At 37.5% G+C, this 22,442-nt stretch overlaps 1 protein-coding gene across 3 annotated transcripts in view; it reads left to right on the top strand.

Moving 5' to 3' along the window:
- The window catches only part of Vps13a (vacuolar protein sorting 13 homolog A), a 226,617-nt gene that overhangs the window by 49,382 nt on the left and 154,793 nt on the right, over window positions 1-22,442 (top strand). For all 3 annotated transcript variants that reach the window (NM_001100975.2, XM_087563769.1, XM_087563773.1), the window contains exons 11-19: window positions 760-887; window positions 1,070-1,176; window positions 3,475-3,646; window positions 5,368-5,430; window positions 5,874-6,003; window positions 7,121-7,215; window positions 7,503-7,645; window positions 15,082-15,268; window positions 15,354-15,468. In NM_001100975.2, coding sequence (NP_001094445.2) covers window positions 760-887; window positions 1,070-1,176; window positions 3,475-3,646; window positions 5,368-5,430; window positions 5,874-6,003; window positions 7,121-7,215; window positions 7,503-7,645; window positions 15,082-15,268; window positions 15,354-15,468 — 1,140 coding nt within the window. The remainder of the gene's footprint in view (window positions 1-759; window positions 888-1,069; window positions 1,177-3,474; window positions 3,647-5,367; window positions 5,431-5,873; window positions 6,004-7,120; window positions 7,216-7,502; window positions 7,646-15,081; window positions 15,269-15,353; window positions 15,469-22,442) is intronic.

Here is a 22,442-nt window from a genome sequence, read left to right as displayed (position 1 = left end):
CAACAATGCCAACGAACCAGAGCTTCCAGGGACTAAACCACTACCCAAAGACTATATGGACTGACCCTGGGATTATTGAAATTCTTATCATAAAAAATGATATAAAGTTAAACAGATATGTTTGAATTGATATTAACTAATGTTTAATTATACTAATTAATATAATTATACCAGTGTATAATTATAAGGTATACATGTCAAAATAGTACATGGATCACATTAACATGTGTAACTTTTATGTTTATATCTATTAAAAATAAGGAAGAAATAAAATGAGCTTTAATTTTAGCAGAGTAAGGTTGGAACTGAGTATATAAGTCAAAGGTGAAGAGTAGAAGAGAGTTGGCAAATCAGTGATGCATAATGGATTTGTGTTTAATGTACAAAAGGTGTACTGGGTGGTTAAAACAAACGTGTATTGTTTTTATATACAACTTAAATTATGATTCAGTATTGGACCTTGTCCAGATTATACTGTTGCTGCTTATCCTGGACCCATGTTTGTGCAAATTGAAAGGAAGAATAGGAGTTTACAGAGAGATTATCATGAAGTATAATCAGTAATAAGTACAATCTTAGTGTTTCTAATATTCACAAGTAACTTGTGAAGAGTTTGTCTAACCAAACAAAGTAGTGTGGGTATTGGGGATTGTGGAGAGGCTGTGCTAGAGGTGTAAAGATCTTTATTGTTGATCTATTTAGTGCTTGAAGAGGTTTTAAATAGAACTCTAATGGTTTTCAATTTGTATTATTTTTCAGTTTTTCGACCTATATCTGCTAATGCCAAACTTCAGATGAATCGACGATCAGATTTTGACTTTTCTGACCCCAAAATAAATCTGGATATTGAGTTACATACCATAGTAATTGAGTTTAATAAACCACAGGTGATTTTCTTTGATGACATTTATATTGAATTATTGTTTGATAAAGGCAATGTTAAGATTTAAATGTTTTCTGAATTCAGAGTTTTATAATATTTCCTTAAAAACTCAAAAATTTAACTTTCACCTTGAGTGGCTGAACAGGAACCCAGAAATAATTAAGAGCTTTAACTGTCTTTTCCTAGTATTTTAGTCTCATGGAACTTCTCGAGTCAATTGACATGATGACACAAAACTTGCCGTACAGAAAGTTCAAGCCCAGCGTGCCTCTCCACCTCCATGCCGAAGAGTGGTAAGCACTTCGGTTGTTGGGGAGGTTTAGCAAATGCTCACTATTTCCAATATTTAGGAATGTATCAAAGCTAAATTTACTATGCTTTTTAAAGCTATTCTAAGAGTTGGTACAAACTGATTTGGGGCTAGAAATATATGTAGGTTTATGTGTTAATGAACTGATTCAAGAAATTCTTCAAAATGGAATTTACAACTAGAAGTCTTTTTTTTTACTTTTTTTTTTTCTATTAACTTGAGTATTTCTAATATACATTTTGAGTGTTATTCCCTTTCCTGGTTTCCAGGCAAACATTCCCCTACCCCTCCCCTTCCTTATGGGTGTTTCCCTTCCCACCCTTCCCCCATTGCCGCCCTCCCCCCCCACAGTCTAGTTCACTGGGGGTTCAGTCTTAGCAGGACCCAGGGCTTCCCCTTCCACTGGTGCTCTTACTAGGATATTCATTGCTACCTATGAGGTCAGAGTCCAAGGTCAGTCCATGTATAGTCTTTAGGTAGTGGCTTAGTCCCTGGAAGCTCTGGTTGCTTGGTATTGTTGTACATATGGGGTCTCGAGCCCCTTCAAGCTCTTCCAGTTCTTTCTCTGATTCCTTCAACGGGGGTCCTATTCTCAGTTCAGTGGTTTGCTGCTGGCATTCACCTCTGTATTTGCTGTATTCTGGCTGTGTCTCTCAGGAGAGATCTACATCCGGCTCCTGTCGGCCTGCACTTCTTTGCTTCATCCATCTTGTCTAATTGGGTGGCTGTATATGTATGGGCCACATGTGGGGCAGGCTCTGAATGGGTGTTCCTTCAGTCTCTGTTTTAATCTTTGCCTCTCTATTCCCTGCCAAGGGTATTCTTGTTCCCCTTTTACAGAAGGAGTGAAGCATTCACATTTTGATCATCTGTCTTGAGTTTCATTTGTTCTAGGCATCTAGGGTAATTCAAGCATTTGGGCTAATAGCCACTTATCAGTGAGTGCATACCATGTATGTCTTTCTGTGATTGGGTTAGCTCACTCAGGATGATGTTTTCCAGTTCCATCCTTTTGCCTACGAATTTCATAAAGTCATTGTTTTTGATAGCTGAGTAATATTCCATTGTGTAGATGTACCACATTTTCTGTATCCATTCCTCTGTTGAAGGGCATCTGGGTTCTTTCCAGCTTCTGGCTACTATAAATAAGGCTGCTATGAACATAGTGGAGCATGTGTCTTTGTTATATGTTGGGGCATCTTTTGGGTATATGCCCAAGAGAGGTATAGCTGAATCCTCAGGCAGTTCAATGTCCAATTTTCTGAGGAACCTCTAGACTGATTTCCAGAATGGTTGTATCAGTCTGCAACCCCACCAACAATGGAGGAGTGTACCTCTTTCTCCACATCCTCTCCAGCATCTGCTGTCACCTGAGTTTTTGATCTTAGCCATTCTCACTGGTGTGAGGTGAAATCTCAGGGTTGTTTTGATTTGCATTTCCCTTATGACTAAAGATGTTGAACATTTCTTTAGGTGTTTCTCAGCCATTCGGCATTCCTCAGCTGTGAATTCTTTGTTTAGCTCTGAACCCCATTTTTTAATAGGGTTATTTGTCTCCCTGCGGTCTAACTTCTTGAGTTCTTTGTATATTTTGGATATAAGGCCTCTATCTGTTGTAGGATTGGTAAAGATCTTTTCCCAATGTATTGGTTGCCGTTTTGTCTTAACCACAGTGTCCTTTCCATTACAGAAGCTTTGCAGTTTTATGAGATCTCATTTGTCGATTCTTGATCTTAGAGCATAAGCCATTGGTTACAACTAGAAATCTTAAAGTACTATACTTTCATGTACTATAGAAAGATCAGTACAGCGTTTCCCCCTCCCAATTCCTTTTTTTCCCTCCAGGCTTCCCCTATTTGATACTTTAGACCCGTATTAACTCAGCTTGAACTTTAGTACCTGAGATGGTTCTGGGAGTTTTCTCTGTGTAATTTCATTTTAAAAATTTTAAAATCTTATTTTAAGTTATAGTTCAATTTCTAGAACTTTTAGTCCCTCTTTTAGATAACTTTTTCTATAATTATAGACAAATTTTCCCCTTTTGTCTTCTTAAACAGGTTTTTCTTTTTTTAACAAAATTGAATGTTTTGTCTGTCATTTTTATGTTGTTAGAAATAATAATCAGTGGAATGTTACCATAAATAGACTGTTTAGATAGTGCACTGTTTTCATAGTCTCCTTACTGTAGTTGTTATTCATGTTGGAGAAAACAAATTAAGTTGTTTTGGTAATGTTGATTTGTGTGTAAGTATGGCATCTCTCTCTCTCTCTTTTTAACTAGGTGGGCTTATGCTATACATGGTATTCTTGAAGTAAATGTTTGTCCCAGTTTACGGATGTGGTCATGGGAACATATTAAAAACCATAGATACAAAATGAAACAATACAGAGAATTTTATAAGAAAAAGTTAACAAATAAGAAGCCATCTCCTGAAATTCTCATGTCTTTGGAGGTTAGCATTTTAAAACAATCATCGAATATTTTACTGTGTGTAATTTCTCCTTAGTCTGTCATCTGTCTGTCTTTGTTTCTTTCTGTTTTTTCAACATTTATTGTGTTTGAATGTGCATGTTCACTGTGGTGCATGGCAGAGGCAACTTGTCTGTTTTCCCTCCTACCAAGTGAATCAAGGGACCAAGCTCAGACAGTCAGGCTCAGCTGCTGGGCCACCTCCGTGCTCCTTCTGCCCAGGTTTTAGTGACTGCTACTTCTTAATTACAGAGTCTGCTTTTTACTGACCATGCTGTCTCTCTTATTTGGATATTTTTGTACTTTTACTTATTGCTTTAGTCATAGAATGAAAGGCCTGGCGAATCCAGTGATCTTTTGAAATTTAAATTATTTTCAGGTAAAAAAATTTTGGATTCATATACATCATAGTGTGATTCTTCATTTTATATTTTTTGCCTCAGAAGCAATTACTCTATCACTTTTAATCTCTGTTGGTATCCAGAAGACCTTTCTGCTATTGTCTGACTGTGCTTAAGTAGGGTTTCCTCTGTATGTGCAAGCCCCTCCTTATCTCTGTGCTTGTGTATTCCTGTTCTGCTCCACCTGCCTGTTCTCTCTCTCACTTCCACCTTAGTCTTTCATGCTTACATGAAAGTCTTTATTGTCTACCTATACAGTAATGTGTATCTTAATTTTGTGGTACCTGTAGCTTTGTCAGCAGCATGTTTAATTTACTGTCTTAAATTATATAATACTTTTTATTACTCTTGACTTTGAGCCTTAGTAAGAACCTTTTTATATAAGGATCTTTTTCTTTAAGACAAAGTATAGTTTGGATGGACCTGGGGGAGCTTGTTTCTTGAAAGAGGTGTAGCCATTATGAGTCTCGATGGATTTAAACTGGAAAATTTGACAGAGATTGAATTTTTACATTTTCTTTCAGTTTTAACATAGATAACTCTCTGAAAATAAGGAGCAATGAGGAATTCTTTTGGTTGAGAGGCCTTGTAGGTGTTTTTCATATTTCCTTAGCTATGGCCTTAACCAGAATCCTCTAAGTATACTGGATAGCACAATTCTGTGTTATGTTGTTTGCTAGAGGAAAAGTAAGCCATAGTTGCTTGTTGTAGAGGAGAAAGTTTGAATCTGAAACTTGGAAGTAATCATGGGAGGGCACAGATGTGATAGGAATGTAGTTTGTCTCAGTTTGTGTCCATAGCTGTAACAACTTGGAAAAGCAAAAGAGTTATAGGTAGTTTTTTTAAAACAGATTTCAAGTACACATATACCTACTTGAAATATCTTAATAATGTCATAAACTATGCATATAAGATGAAGGATTTATTACATTATTAGTTAATAGTTTTGATATGTTTACCTTTATTTGAAATTAAAACCACAGTGAGGGACATTTTACACAGTGCATGCATGTACCTTTTTGAATGAATTTCTATCTGTATTTGTGAAGATTGTAACTCTGTGATCATGCCATAAGATCTCTGTTCATAAGTTACTCCCTTTTAATTTCCAAGCTCCTATTACATGTATGTACCAGTGTATGTTTATATTAGTAATTCTTGCATCCCAGAATGTAAGAGATAACATACTGATGGTTTTTGGTTTTCTGTTTCCCATCGTCTTTCCTTATTGTAATAACTTATATTCTAAGGTTGAATATGTAAATTTAACATACAGTTAACACATTTTTCCCTTTATTTTCAGGAGTTGGAGAAAACCTTGGATGTTTTTAATATAACCATAGCTAGACAACAGGCAGAAGTTGAGGTAATTCAGATTATTATTAAGTTAATAAAAATAAATCAAATATATTGATATGACAGTTAATGTAATAGCATTATTATTGTGCAAAACACTGTTTTCTGAAGAGCTCAGATGTGCTTTTTGTGTGTTAAGAAAATGTTCTATAAGTTTTTGTAACACTTGGTAAAATAAGACAAAAATTGCTTGTATGTAATTGGGCTTATAAAACTACAGAGTTCATATTTAGATGCAAAGCTAATTCCACCTGCCTGCAGTTTCTGTATCTTGTTATTCCAAAGCCTTGTTTGGTAAATGTTACAGCTACTGTATTATATTGTTAGGATATACATTTATTTACATTTATCCAACTCAAAAATAGATTTATCTTGGAAATATCCTGCTTCCATTTCTTTTTAATGCTAAAGCAAGGATGATTTCTTATCTATTGGAAAATTTTCTTATTTTAGGTAAAGAAAGCTGGATACAAGATTTACAAAGAAGGATTAAAAGATCCAGAAGATAATGCAGGATGGTTTAGCTGGATGTGGTCTTGGTCAGAGTCAAATGCTAATCAACAACAAGATGTTAAACCTGGAAGTATGTTCTTTTCATTTTACATGAGTATAGTTAATCAAGTGTTGACATAAAGTTTTTCAAAAAATTTTCTATAAAACAGATATGTAAATATGTATTCATAATGATAAATTCCTAATTATAAAATTACTATTATCTTCAAATATCTGTTCAATAAAATAATTGAACCATCCCTTCTGATGCTGCAGTAGAGCTGTACACTGGGTGCACGCAGTGCAGCACATGTCGTGGAGTAATTGGTAAATACAAATTACAGTGCTCTAAACTCTACAAAGCTTTCTAGAAGTTGCTTCTTGGGAAGGTTTTTTTCCTCCCTCTTTTTGGGACACTCGCTGTGGAGTAAGCCCAGGGCCTTGCTTATACTCTGGCATGCACTGTACCCCTGAGTTGCTGTCTCAACTCCTTAACCATTTTAAGTAAACAGGTTTTTGGTTTTTGCTGTGAGGTCTTTATTGCTGCAGCTGAGCCTAATCACCTTGTCTTTCTGGGATTACAGACAACATGATTTTTACTCAAGTAATGAAGATCATAGCTTTGCAGTGTTAGGGACTTAGCTATATGATACATCTTGACTTTATCACTTGTTAGCAGCATGATTAAGTTAAGAGTACTAATTGTATTTTACCCATCTATAAATTGCGAGAGAATTAAGAAAGTATATAAACTACTTAGTATTGTTTAGCACAGTGCCAGTAAGTTCTTGCTTAAAACAGACATTGAAGAAATTATTTTGCCAAAGTTTTGATTAGAAACTTCAGAATCATTTTTAACATTGCTAACACAAATATATAAGAATTACTTATAAAAGATATTAAAATAAAAATAAAATTTGTGGGCTGGCAAGATGTCTGAGCAGTTATTGTGTTTGTTTCCAAGTTTGGTGATCTGACTTTGATCCTTATATCCCACACAATAGGAGAGAGTCAACTCCTTAAAGTTGTTCCCTGACCTTCACACACACTCTGTGGTGAACACACACACACACACACACACACACACACACACACACACACACACACATTAAAATAAAACATCTAAAATATATTTATGAAGCTAGGTAAATTATGTTTGTTTTATATTGTTAGCAGTAAGACCATAAAGCACTTATTTATGATTTTAGTTCTTGCAGAAATGTTGACACCTGAAGAAAAAGCATTACTTTATGAAGCAATTGGTTATAGTGAAACAGCAGTTGATCCAACCTTGCCAAAAACAGTAAGACATTTTTCTTGCTTTATATCTTTTATGTTAGATGTGCCTGCTCTAATTATTCCAGAGATTATATGTTGCTAACTTTTTCTGTGATCTTTTTGGTGTTTTATAAATATAGCATTTATCTTAATTTCCAAACTATGGACAAATTGTTATTGTAGTGATTGTTTTGGTAGATGAAAGATTGCTTTTGGTTTTGAAAACACAGTAGCTACCCAAATAAGATTGTTTTGTTTATACACATATCCTCTCCCCATCCCCAACCCTGTTTTATTCTAAATATTCTCTAGTTTGAAGCCTTGAAGTTTTTTGTTCACTTGAAAAGTATGTCTATTGTTCTAAGAGAAAATCGCCAAAAGCCGGAGCTGTTAAATGTTGTAGTGGAAGGACTTAGTACTTCGATTGTGCAAAGACCAGGAGCACAAGCCCTAAAGTAAGTACAAATTTATTTTCTTTATAGGTTAAGTAGCACTAATATGAAAATGAAATTTAGAATTTTCAAACATTTTGACTGTTGACAGGATAATCCCACATTTGATTTGGTGTGGTGTAAAATCACAGGCACACTAAAAATATTGTATAAACTTACCTTTAGACTATAAATGTTATGCACGTATAAAGTATAAAATTCCATGCGTAGACCTAGGTCCAATCTCAAAGAGATCACATCATCTATATGCAAGTATTAAAAGATTTTCCCCAAATCTGGAATTTGGTTCTAAGAATTTTACGTAAGGTACGTACTCAGTCTATATCTTTTCTTTTTTTTGTCAGCCTATGTCATGAGGAGGCCCATTTTCTAGTTTGGATCAGTTGACAGGTGACACAGTGTTTCTTTGGATAACACAATTATGTCATGTTCTTTTTAGTGACTGGAATTTAGTCAAAGACTGAGAGGCTGGAAGTGGGGTCTCATCCTTGTCTTCATTTAGCTTATCTCTCTATGTTGTGCCATGAGCATCCTCGGTTGTTGAATATGGTTTTGGTGTTTAAACAGAAAAAATTGCCTTGATTTGTTGGGGCACTTAGATTTTTGAAGCATCATTTTAACCACATGAAAATTTTAATTATAGGTTAGCTTTGGGACATTTTGAATAGGATAAGACTCTACTTTCAGTAATAGAGTTCTTACACTGTCAGTAATTTTCTTTAAAGACACAACAGCAGCAATGAAATATGGAACAACAACAATGAAGTATGGTAGGGAGTGCTGGGAAATAGCCTCATCGGCAAAGTACCTGCTACGCAAGCATGAGGACCTAAGTTTGATTCCCAGAGCCCTTGTCAAAAGCTGGGTGTGGGAGGAAGCAGCAGCCTGTAATCTTAGAGCGGGGCAGTAGACAAAGGGAGATCCTTGAAGCGCACTGTCCAGCCAGTCCAGTTGAATTGGTGAGCCCTAGGTGCCAATGAGAGACATTGTCTTAAAAAAGTACCAAGGTGGACAGTGTTTCATTTCTGCCTTAAAAAGTATAGCTTTCAGACATTGTAGACTTAAATGCTGTGACTTGTGACTTATTGCACTCTTTTGTGTGTTTAGGTGCCTAGACTTTCCCCTGTACTGTAATGGAATTTTTTTGAATTATTAATGTATTATATTCAGTAGAAAGTAACGTGTTGATAAAGCATAGAAGAACACTAAGACAATTTAAAAAGAAGTATTGCACCATGCAGAAAGAAACAGCAAATGCTGCCACATCAGCACAGCTCCAGGTCCAGACTGACTTGAGTGGTGAGGGAATGAAGAAAAGACAGACAGACATTTAAGCAGGCAGACAGAGAGACAGGATGGGACTGGGAGAGCTGTGCTCTGTGGTGAAGAAACTGCATAACCCCAGAAGCCCAGTGCATTTATTGTACATGTTTGATCAGAGAGGCCAGGGTACCATGCAGCAGACTAAGGAGGCAGGTTTAGCTCATTAGTAGCAGTCTCTGTAGGCTACAAATGTGGGGGGAGATCATAGATATACTTTTAGCATCAGAACATGGAGGAGACAGAGGCTCTCCTACCCCTATGAGCCTCAATTTCCCCGTATCCTCAGGGTAGAGGGCAGTCACTTTTGCCATGTTCCTGAGCAGCTGTTGCTAAGCCCAATGGCATGGCTGGGTCATATCAACACATGCATTCTTCAGGGACTCAGTTAGTAGAGACTGCTGGTCTTCCTGTGGAGACGCCTCCTCCTCAGCTGCTTCCAGCCTTTCCCTAATTCAACCACAGGGGTTCCTGACTTCAGTCCAGTGGTTGGATGTAAGTATCTGCATCTGTCTGGGCCTCTCAGAGGGTAGCCATGCTAGGCTTCTGTCTGTAAGCACACCATAGCATCAATAATAGTGTCAGGCCTTGGAACTTCCCCTTGAGATGGATCCTAAGTTGGGCCTCTCACTGGACCTCCTTTCCCTCAGGCTCTTCTCTATTTTTGTCCTTGCAGCTCTTTTACAGGAACAATTCTGGGTTAGAGTTTTTGACTGGGAAGAAACTTCATCCCTCCACTTGATGGGACTTTCTACTGGAGGTGGGCTCTACAAGTTCCTTCTCCCCACTCTAGGGCATTTCATCTAAGGTCCCTCCCTTTGAGTCCTGAGAGTTTGTCACCTCCCAGGTCTCCCGGGCATTTTACAGGGTCCCCATCTCTTACCCCTTGAGGTCGCTTATTTTCATTCTTTCTGCTGGCCCTCAGTGCTTCTCTCCTGTTTCCCTTCACTACCCCCAATACCTGATTATTTTCCTATTTTCTGCTCCCTGTTCCTCTCTCCTACCTAGGTCCCTCCCTCCCTTTGTTTCCTGTGATTGCTTTCTTGTCCCTCCCAAGTGGAATTGAAGCATCCTCACTTGGGCTCTTTGCCTTGTTAACCTTCTTGAGTTCTGTGTATTGTGTCTTGGGTATTCTATACTTTTTTGGCTTATATCCACTTATTAGTGGGAACATACCATGCATGTCCTTTTGGGTCTGAGATACCTCACTTAAGATGATATTTTCTTTTTTTTTTTTTAAGTCTGCTCCAACTTTATTTTTGTTGGATATTTTATGTATTTACATTTCAAATGTCATCCCCTTTCCCCTTGCATACCTTAGCTTGCTAATGATGAAGTAATTCTGTATTTCCATTCCCCCCCCCCCTTTCCTGGTGTTTGTAGTTTGTTGGATCCAATTTGTCAAGTATCTTGAGGAATCTTGTCTATGTGTTAAGCGTGAAGGGTCTGGGACGGTTATTTAGTCCCTCGTGCAGTTTATGGTCACAATGGGTCTGGCCTTAGAAACAAAGTCAGGGTGTGCTCCTTTCTGAAGTTTTTGTCTAGAGTTTACATCGTTACACAATTTAGATAGACTCTGCCACTACATCCTTCTGCTCCTTGTGTTTTTCTTGTTAAGTTTCAGCTACGAATCCATTTTCTTCACAAGGTTTATAGCTACTTAACAGTGTTTCTTCCTTAGCGCACTTTGGTAGCATACCTTTAAGACATTGTCTGTTGTATTTGAGTGGTTGAGTTACTGACCCATATAGTTATATCTTCCTTTTCGTGGCCTCTCCTTCTCTGCCTCACCCCTTTCTTTTTCCTTTGGCTTAGGAGCTTTTTCCTCTAGCTGGTCCCTTAAAGCACGATGTTTGTCTACTGATATCTGCTTGCCTTTTCAGTTTTACATACTCTTCCCTTCCTTAAGATCTCCCTCCTTTGGTTTGCTTGCTTTGAGTTTTATTCAGTTACATTTTAAGGTTTCTCGAAGGAGGAGTTTAGGTAGCTATTATGAGCAATTTTTTGCCGGATATAGATACTAATGGAGAGATTTCCCCTGTTGACTTTTTTTAAAAAAAAATCTTAATGTGATGTTTTTACTTTAAACAAAAATAGCTTCTAACTTTCTCATCACTGTCCTCTACTAATAACGTGTATCAGCTTGCAGCTTAATTTCCAAGGACGTAAAAGCTTGCAATGTTTTTGCTACAGATTCCTGGATTAATTTTCTTAGTATTATAAGATATCTGAGCTCAGATATCTGAGTGCTAACCAAGTACTTGATAAAATCAGGTTGAGAAAGGAGCTCTTTATATGTGTCACTCTTTAAAGGGAAACCATCCACCACAGTGGAGAAAGGATGACAGTCATACCATCTCAGTATATGGTGGTGTGAACATTAGGGGCTGGTCACACTGCAGTGGTATACATAAAGGAGAAAACCCGAGGCACATGGAGAGTGAAGTTAGATCTTTAGAGGTCCACAGGGTTACAAATTCAGGACTATATTAGGATACAAGAATCTGGAGGACTCCTTGAATATCCAAACCATCACATTCTTCCCTTAGCCCCCAAAGACTCATGACTATCTCTTACTGAAACAGACATTCAGGCGAGCTACAGAAGTTCTATATTTCCAGTAATGTCAACACCGTTACAAATCTGAAGTTTCCTCTGAGTCTAAAGGCGGTCTCTTTTTTTTTTTTTTTTATTAACTTGAGTATTTCTTATATACATTTCAAGTGTTATTCCCTTTCCCAGTTTCCGGACAAACATCCCCCTCCCCCCTCCCCTTCCTTATGGGTGTTCCCCTCCCAACCCTCCCCCCATTGCCGCCCTCCCCCCATAGTCTAGTTCACTGGGGGTTCAGTCTTAGCAGGACCCAGGGCTTCCCCTTCCACTGGTGCTCTTACTAGGATATTCATTGCTACCTATGAGGTCAGAGTCCAGGGTCAGTCCATGTATAGTCTTTAGGTAGTGGCTTAGTCCCTGGAAGCTCTGGTTGCTTGACATTGTTGTACTTTTGGGGTCTCGAGCACCTTCAAGCTCTTCCAGTTCTTTCTCTGATTTCTTCAACGGGGGACCTATTCTCAGTTCAGTGGTTTGCTGCTGGCATTCGCCTCTGTATTTGCTGTATTCTGGCTGTGTCTCTCAGGAGCAATCTACATCCGGCTCCTGTCGGTCTGCACTTCTTTGCTTCATCCATCTTGTCTAATTGGGTGGCTGTATATGTATGGGCCACATGTGGGGCAGGCTCTGAATGGGTGTTCCTTCAGTCTCTGTTTTAATCTTTGCCTCTCCCTTCCCTGCCAAGGGTATTCTTTTTCCTCATTTAAAGAAGGAGTGAAGCATTCACATTTTGATCATCTGTCTTGAGTTTTGTTTGTTCTAGGGATCTAGGGTAATTCAAGCATTTGGGCTAATAGCCACTTAAGATGATATTTTCTAATTCCACCATTTGCCTGCAAAATTCAGGATATCCTTGTTCTTGCATTTTTTTTTTTTTTTTTGGTTCTTTTTTTCCGGAGCTGGGGACCGAACCCAGGGCCTTGCGCTTCCTAGGCAAGCGCTCTACCGCTGAGCTAAATCCCCAGCCCGATATCCTTGTTCTTAATAGCTGAGTAGTATTCCATTGTGTAAATGAATCACATTTTCTGTATCCATTCTTCTGTTGTGGGACATCCTGGTTGTTTTCAGCTTCTGGCTATTAACAGATAAGACCAATATGAACATAGTGGAACATGTGCCCTTGGTGAGACATCTTTTGGGTATATGTTCAAGAGTGGTATAGCTGGGTCTTTAGGTAGATCTAATTCCAATTTTCCGAGGAATCTCCAGATTGATTTCCAGAGTGGTTGTACCAGTTTGTAATCCCACCAGCAATGGAGGAGTGTTTCTCTTTCTCCACATTGTCACCGACATGTGCTGTGGCATCACATTCACTATTAATCCCTGACTGCCTTTAAATTTAATATTCTCCTGCCTCAAACATCTTAGTTTATAGATTATAGGTGTGTACCAACATGCTTACTGTAGTTTAACCTTTGTTTTAAGAAATAGTTTAGGGAGAATCAGTTCATATACCTGCAGTTTATCTATATAATTCATTGGGTTTTTGCAACTATATTCATATATATTTTTACATTTAAAATGTACAAGGTTGTATAGCCAACATCCCTCTATATAGTCTCAGACATCATAACATACCATGAAGAAACTGTTTTACTAGCAGTCCCTTCCCAATGCACTCTTCGCCTACCTCTGACAACTACCATGTTTTCTATTTTTTGAAAAATTGTCTTTTCTGGGGTTGAGGAGATAGCTTAGTGCGTAAGAGGTTTTGATATGTATCCACAAGGACCTAAGGACCTTCTGTTCCTCTTCACTCACAAAAAACCCAACCAACCAACTAAACCTCCTCACAACAACAACAACAACAACAACAACAACAACAACAACAACAACAACAACAGATATTGATATGAATGTGTGCCCTGTAACTTGGAGACAGGTAGATCCTAGAAGTACACCTGCTAGACAGCATAGCCTAAATAGTAAGCTTCTGTTCATCAAACAACCCTGTCTTAAAGGAGTATGGCAGAGAATGATGGAGGGGGATGTCTGTTGTCCTCTGCTTTTTGTATGCAGGTTCTTCACATACCTGCATACCCATGTATACAACACAAGCTCAGACAGACAGACACACAGACACAGACACAGACACAGAGAGAGACACACACAGAGGGAGAGAGAGAGAGACAGAGACAGAGACAGAGACAGAGACACAGAGAGAGACAGAGACACAGAGAGACAGAGAGACACAGAGGCACGGAGAATTAGTATTATTTTGGACATTTTATATGAAATTATCTATCATGTGACCTTTACAATTCCCCTCTTTTAACTTAGCATGATGCCTTTAAGGGTCTTTTCATGTAGAATGAACTTGTAGTAATTTTTTATTCCCTGCATTCTGTTATATAGCTGTGCCATATTTTGTGTGTCTGTTATCTAATGGACAGATAATTGAATTGCTTCTATCATTTGACTACAATGAATACAGATCTGAACTTGGACAAAGTTTTTTCTGTGTATAGGTTTTAATTTGGGTATATCTAGGAATAGACTTACTGCCTTATATTGCATCTGTTAATGTTTAACTCAGGAGGAAGTACCAGATAATTTCCCAAAGCAGGCCTATTTTACATCGGTAGTATAGTGAAAGAAATTTCCATTTTCTCTATATGCCCACCAGTATTATCTGTTCTTCTGATTATGGAAGCTTAGTAAAAAGTGCTACCTCAGCGTGGGTTTAATTTCTATGTTGTTGATGGTTAATAGTTTTAAACATTTTACTTTGTTTATTGACCATTTTATGTTTATGTCCATATATTATTTAGAGAAATGACTTTTAAGCTTCCTCTTCCTTTTAATTGTATGTCTTATTTTGAGTTAACAGGTTTGTATGTGTTCTTCATATATATATATATATATATTTTATATTCTCTCTGATGGGGATCAAATTCAGGGCTATGTTTATGCTAGGTAAGTGTATTAAAACTAAACTATAGCTCCCCCCCCACAATGATTTATGTGAGTTTTGGGTTGTAAGGATTGAACCCAAGACACTTCACATCCTAGGCAGGTGCTTTAACAGCCCAGCTATACCCTTACCCTCACAGGTAAAATATTTCCACTTTTTTCTATTCAGTATATTTCTTTCTTTTTATCATCTCCCTTGTACCAAAAATATTTTAAATTTTGACCTGCTTTGGTTTACTAGACTTAGTTTATTGTGTTTGCATTTTGATATATCCGTGAAATTTTCCTTAAACAAAGGAAGAATGGATATCTTAAATATTTCTAAAAGCATTTTATAACGTTACCTCTTTAAATTTAGCGTGTGTGCCTCTTTCAAGTAAAGATATTAAATATCAGCTATCATAGTTCTTTAATATAAAATTTAGGATGAATATGACTTTTAATCAAATAATTACTAAAATTCATAGGAATTAAATATTTTCTTTTATGTGAACTGAGTTATAGGAAATATAAAAAGTCTTTACTGTGTTTTATAGTTTTATAAGTTGACAAACTTTAAAATGATATTGACTCCTAATTTTTGTTCTTTTATACAGATTTGAAACCAAAATTGATTCATTTCATATTACTGGCTTGCCAGATGATTTTAAAAAACCCCACCTACTGTCTTCATTGGATGATATGTCACTCTTCCGGATTACATTTGAGATAAATCCTTTAGATGAAACAGTTTCTCAGAGGTGCACCATAGAGGCTGAGCCTTTAGAGATGATATATGATGCAGTAAGCACTTTCTACATTCCTGAGTTTCAGTGTGTTTGCGTTCACTTTGAGTTGGGCTTCATGATAGTGGTGTTTGTTTCAACAGAGGACAGTCAATAGTATAGTGGAGTTCTTCAGACCTCCGAAAGATGTCCGTCTAGCCCAACTCACTACAGCAACTTTGACAAAACTTGAAGAATTTCGAGAGAAAACAGCAACAGGTAATTTGTGAATTAAGTAACATATTAAAATTTTACTTTAAATGCATTTCTATCCTGGATATAGTTGAATAGAAAGTAATCTACTTTTGCCAGATAGCTATAAGGAAAATTGTTTTTTGTACTCAGAGCTCAATTTAATAATCACAATAATTTAAATTTTCACTTAGGTATTTAGACCTCTGTTTGTGGTGTTAGGGGACTTCCAGGTTTCCTTCTTTTATAATGAACTCCAGAGTTTGGAATTAGGCTGAGGAATCAAAGTTTCATCTTTTTGTTCTCAAGGAGAATATAAGGTATTATTTGGAGCCCCAGTTTGAATTTAATACATTTTCATATTTTTTTATTATTCACTTGTGCTTATTTTTCTGCTGTTTGCCATTTATATTTCAAATTTCTGGACTTTATGCCAGCTCATGTACTGTGGTGTCTGCAGTAGAAGCTGAAGCAGAAGTATTCGTTAGTAAAGCGGCTTTTTCTGTCATTTCTTCTTACTGTATAGAGACAGACAGATACAAGTAAATGTAAACTCACTGTTTTGAAATCCAGTAGCCAGTCAAATTTAAATAATTTTTTTCTTCAAGACTATTCTATAAAAGTACTAAATCAGAAGATATCCACTATATAAAATTCAAATTTTAAAAATATCTTAGAAAGTATAAAATATATTTTAATATTTTTTTATTTTAGAAAACTAAAACTGACTTATTTTGGAATGGACTGTGAGCTCTTATCTGTTTAGTTTATTTTTTTTCCTTTCATTTTCTTCTTTATTAGTTTTTGTTGCATTAACCTGTATTAAGAAAATGGAAAACCTCCCACTTTGAAGTGGGAGATTGTCTGGTAGCTTGATGCTTATTCTTGGTTGTCATCTGGCTAGAATTGAAGAAGACCCCTAGAAACTAGAACATAACCTTTGAGTGTGCATTTAAGGATATTTCCAGAGAGGATTGACTGAAGGCTGATGCCATTGTCCTGGAAGGCCACGTGAAAGGACAGTTGAAAATCAGAATGGAATAAAGGGGGAAAGGAGGGAAAGCCACAGGTTACCTCTGCTCCCTGTCTGCTATGTCGTGGACAACCATGATCTTAAACAGATCCTTTCTTTCAGTTGTTTAATGTGTTTTTCTCACTGTGACCTCATGGTCTACCACTGTAGGATGGCAGTAATCGAGATTTCCTTATTAAGTGTTTATCCTTATTAAGTGTTTAGAGGTCAGTTGATGTAGCTGCTCATAGTATGCTGGGACACACAGCAGAAATCTAAGTGGATATAATTCATTTTTCTTTTTTCTTGAAATTGATAGTAGAGTTATTTTCATGTGATATATTCTCATGATGGGCCCCCTCTCTCATATCCTCCCAGTTCCTTTCCACTCTCCCAAATCTGCACCTTTCTTTTTATTAAGGAAAAAAATAGGCAAGTAACTAAGACAAACAAGAATGAAACAAAGTGAACAAACTAACAAAAAGAAACAAAAACTAGGATCACACAGCAGTAGAGATATACACACACAAATAAAACCCCATAAAAATAGAAAATTGGAAATCATAATATACTGTGGAAAGACCAGTAAAATTTAAAAAAATGCCCAGTGAAGCAATATGAGAACAAACAAACAAACAACTCCAAAGATATGTTTGTGTTCCTTTTACTTTGGTCATGTGCTCACTTATGTGGGGCCTGCCTTTAAGTGTGGCTTATCTACTCACTGAGACTCCCTTGGAGAAACTAATTATCATTTGTTAGCCGTAGTTAATTGGTGATAGCTTCTTAGGAATGGGAGCCTGTGTCTTCCTCCCCATGTCAGTGTTGGGACCCTGTCTTCTTTGGATTCGTGCAGGCCTGATACATGCTGCAATAGTCTCTGAGTTCTTGTGTGTCAATCCTGTTGTGTCTAGAAGATACTGTTTCCATAGCATCCTCCCTCCCTTCTGGCTCTGAGTCTCCTCTTCAGCATAGTTCCCTGAGCCCAGAGGGTAAGGATTTGATGAAGCTCTCATTCTCTGTTTATTATCCAGCTGTGGGACTCTGTATTAGTTCCCATCTGCTGCAAGAGGAAGCTTCTCGAATGATGGCTGAGTGAAACACTGAGTTATGGGTATAGAGAATGTTGTTAGTAATTTTACTGCTACATTACTTGAACAGAACAGTAGTGTTGGTTTTCCTCTGGGTCCATGGCCTACCTACTCTCAGATTCTTGGCCACTGGAGCACTATCAGGCACAGGGTTCTTAGATTGGGCTTTAGATCCAATCAGATAATGGTTGATTACTTCCACAATGTTTGTGCTACTATTGTGCCAGCATCTTCTACAAATAGGTCACCCTTGTAGACTGGAGGGTTTGTAGTGAGGGTTGGTTCATTTACTTTCTCCAGTAGTGTGCAGAGTACCTTCCAGTATTATGAACACTAATCAGCTGGGACGAGGGCTCTAATTAGGTACCAATCAGCTCAACTTCTCGGTCTTCAGTGATATATGGAAAGAAGTGTTGTCCTTGGAAATGGGTCTTTACCATTAGTTTGTGGAGAGTAATATTTAAGGACTAAAGTTTTTTCCTTTCTAGCCCCAGATCCCAGAATGACAACTCTGAGACTAATTATCAATAAATGCCTGGGCCACAAGCTTTGGCTCGGTCCCCTAGTAGCTCATAACTTATTTAACCCATTCAAGCTATTCTATGTCGTCCATGTTTAGTTACCACTCTTCAGCTTCATGTGTCCAAGTCTGGGGTGAGTCTTTATTCTATCCTCAGGTCAGCCACTTGCTGGCTGGCTGTCTCCTCAGCATTCCACCCAAATCTCCCACACCTGTCACTATTTCCCAGAATCCTCTCTTACTGCTGCTGTCCCATCTCATATTTTCTGCCTCATCAAATTGGATAAAGAGTTTCTTTTTTGTTTGTTTTTAAATTGACAGGTGTTGCTTATAAGAGATTCTCTCTACAGACATAGCATTGACAGTAGCCTCTGTTGTTTAGGGGTTTCCTTGGACCCCTTTGACCAACAGTTCAATTAGATGTAACGTATTCCTGGCCCTGGAGGTTTCGCTTGATTGCAAGAGAGGTCTAGTTGGCACCTTGTTTCCCCACATTATTTTGTGACTCTGTTTAGATTTCTTTCATATATGTTTACATTTAAAGAACATTCTACTGCAAAGGACTTCTATATAACCTCTCAGATGGCACTGAGTGTTAGCTGTCCCACCCACATTCCCTTTTTTTCTCAAAACCCCACTTCATTTCATCTTCCCACTCCAGTCTACTCGGTTTCTCTCTGACTATGCATCCTGTTTGTATCTGTTTGAGAGAGCCTTCCCTTCTCCCTAGTTCCTTGTTCTGTACCTAACTCTAGTTATTCACATAATAGTACACATTTTGGGTACTTAAAAGCTAGCATCTACAGAAAAGAGAATACATATCATATTTGACTTTGGGATCTGGGTTACCTCAGAATGATTTCTTTTCTAGCTCCATTTACTTGCATTTTTTTAAATTTCAGGCTATTTTTTTTGTTTTTGTTTTGCTTTTATAATAGCCAAATAACATTCCTTTTATCTGTTGATGTACGTCTAGACTGTTTCCAATTTCTTGCTGTTATGAATAGAGCAGCTGTGAACATGTTTGTTCAAATGATTCTGTAGTAAGATATAGAGACTGTGGTGGTTTGAATATGCTTGGCTCAGAGAATGACACTATATGGAGGTATGGCCTTGTTGGTGGAAGTGTGTCACTGTAGGTGTGGGCTTTAAGACCTCATCCTAGCTTCCTGGAAGCCATTCTTCTCCTAGCAGCTTTCAGATGAAGATGTAAAATTCTCAGCTCCACCTGCACTATGTCTGCCTGGATACTGCCATGTTCCTGCCTTGATGATAGTAGGCTGAACCTCTGAACCTGAAAGCCAGCCCCAATTAAATGTTGTCCTTATAAGAGTTGCCTTGCTCATGGTTTCTGTTCATAGCAGTAAACTCTAATTAAGGCTGAGTTGGGTATATGCTTTGTAGGTGGATCTATTCTCAGCTTGCTGAGAACCCACCACACTGGTTTCCATGTGACTAAGTTTGTACTTCCTCCAGAAATGGATGAGTGTTTCCCTTCCTCCACATCCTTGCCACCTTGAGCTGTCAGTTGTTTATCAATCTTGGCCATTTTAATTTATGTAAGATGAAATCTCAAAGTAGTTTTGATTGGCATTTTTAATGTCTAAGAATATTGAACATTTCTTTTAAGTGTGCTCAGTAATTTGTGTTACATTTTTGAGAACTTTTGGTTTAATTTGTAATGCTTTTTCTGTATCAAATGAGATGACTTTAGTTTTTGTAAGTCATTCTGTTTATGTGGTAGATTACATTTATTGATTTACATATGTTGAACCAACCTTGCATCTCTGGGTTGGAGCCTTTTGATCATGTTGATGATCTTTTTTATGTGTTTTTGGATTTGATTTACAAGTATTTTAGTGAGAAAATTTGCACCTACATTCAAAAGGAAATTCATAATCTTCTTTCTTTGGGCCTTCAGGGTAATTGTTGGCGAATAAAAGAATTAGGCAATGTTTCTTCTGTTTCTCTTTTACATAATTTGAAGAATATTGCAAATTCTTTTAATATAAAAGAATTCTTAAAATATTGCAGATTAAAAAAAAAATCTGGTAGAATCCTATGCTGCATTCATCTGGTCCTTCCCTCCACCCCCACCCCCTCCCCTTTTTCGGTTAGGAGGCTTCTAATTACTGTTTCTGTATCGCTGAGGGTTATAAGTCTGATTAATTTGACTATATCTGATCTTGAAAAAATTTGGTAGTCACATATATATGGAGAAGTTTATCCATTTATTTTTAAGTATTCCAATTTGGAGGGGTACATATTTTTAAAGTGTGTCCTGATGATTCTCTGGGTTTTCTTTGTTGAGATGTCCCCCTTTTCATTTCTAGTTTTGATAATTTGGAGATTCTCTTTCATCCTTTAGCTAATTTGACTAAGGGTTTATCAGTACTCATTTTCTCAAAAGATGGTTTTATTGATTCGTCTATTAATTTGTGTTTCTATTTTTATGAATTTCAGTCCTGAGCTTGATTATTTCTTGCTGTATGTTTCTTTAGGATGTTAGTTCTTTTTGTTCTAGAGCTTTCAGGTATGCTGGTAAATACTAGTATAAGATGTCTCCAGTTTTTTTATATAGATACTTAATGCTGTGAACTTGCCACATAGAACCACCTTCATTGTATCTCATAGATTTAGGTATGTTCTTTTAATTTTATACAATTTAAGCAATTTTTAATTTGTCTTGACCCATTTTCTATTCAGTAGTGAATTGTTCAGTTTACATGAATTTGTAAGTTTTCTGTTGTTGCTATCTAGCTTTAGTGGTCAGTTTTCTTGTATCTGTTGAGATTTGCTTAGTGTCCAAGTATTTGGTCAATTTTGACAAAATTCTGTGATCTGCTGAGAAGAAGTTAGATTCTCTTTTGGATTTGTGAAATGTTGTGTTATATTATTTAACTTCAGCATTTCTCTGTTTAGATTTTTGTCTGGATGGTCTGACTTTTGATTAGCGTCAAGTATTGATGTCATTCACTCTCAGTGTGTGGGATCAATTTTTGACTTTAGCTCTAGTGTTTCTTTTATGAACTTGAACGCCTTTGTGTTTGGTGCATAAATATTTAGAATTGCAATATTCTATTGGTGGATTCTTTCTTTGGTCCTTTTGTATCTCTTGATGAATTAACTCTTAAAGTCTATTTAAAAAATGTCTACATGTGCTTACTTCTTTGGTTCATTCACTTGAACCATCCTCTTTCATCCTCTTACCATGAAGTAACACCTATCCTTGATGTTAAGATGTGTTTCTTGGATTCAGTAGAAAGATGGATTGTGTTTTCTCTCCCGGTTTTGTTAGTCTGTATCTTTTTACTGGGGAACTGAACCATTGATGTTGAGAGTTATCAATGAACAGTGTCCGTTGGTTTACATTATTTTGTTTTGGTGGTGTGGATTTTCTTTTCTTTTCTTTTTCCCCCCCATCTTTATTAAATTGGGTATTTCTTATTTACATTTCAAATGCTATTCCCTTTCCCAGTTTCCAGGCCAACATGCCCCTAACCCTCCCCCTCCCCTTCTCTATGGGTGTTCTCCTCCCCATCGTCCATCCATTACTGCCCTCCCCTCAACAATCCCATTCACTGGGGGTCCAGCCTTGGCAGGACCAAGGGCTTCCCCTTCCACTGGTGCCCCTACTAGGCTATTCATTGCTACCTATGAATTTGGAGCCCAGGGTCAGTCCATGTATAGTCTTTGGTAGTGGCTTAGTCCCTGGAAACTCTGCTTGGTTGGCATTGTCCATATGGGGTCTGAAGCCCCTTCAGCTCTTTCAGTCCTTTCTCTGATTCCTACAGCGGGGGTCCCGTTCTTAATTCAGTGGTTTGTTGCTGGCATTCACCTATGTATTTACCATATTCTGGCTGTGTCTCTCAGGAGAGATCTACATCCAGTTCCTGTCAGCCTGCACTTCTTAGTTTCATCCATCTTATCTAGTTTGGTGGCTGTATATGTATAGGCCACATGTGGGGCAGGCTCTGAATGGTGTTCCTTCTGCCTCTGTTCTAAACTTTGCCTCCCTATCCCTTTCAATGGATATTCTTGTTCCCCCTTTAAAGAAGAAGTGAAGCATCTGCATTTTGGTCATCCTTCTTGAGTTTCATGGGTCTGTGCATCTTGGGTAATTCGAGCATTTGGACTATCCACTTATCAATGAGTGCATACCATGTGTGTTTTTCTGTGATTGGGTTACCTCACTCAGGATGATATTTTCTAGTTCCATCCATTTGCTCATGAAGTTAGACTGCAGGGAGAAAAATAACCCTATTAAAAATGGGGTTCAGAGCTAAACAAAGAATTTACAGCTGAGGAATATCGAATGGCTGAGAAGCATCTAAAGAAATGTTCAACATCTTTAGTCATAAGGGAAATGCAAATCAAA

This window comes from Rattus norvegicus, chromosome 1 (assembly GCF_021556685.1).
Source record: "Rattus norvegicus strain SHRSP/BbbUtx chromosome 1, alternate assembly SHRSP_T2T, whole genome shotgun sequence".
Taxonomy (NCBI): Eukaryota; Metazoa; Chordata; class Mammalia; order Rodentia; family Muridae; genus Rattus; species Rattus norvegicus.
Note: the sequence above shows the minus strand (reverse complement) of the source record. Positions and strands in the feature narration are given on the sequence as shown.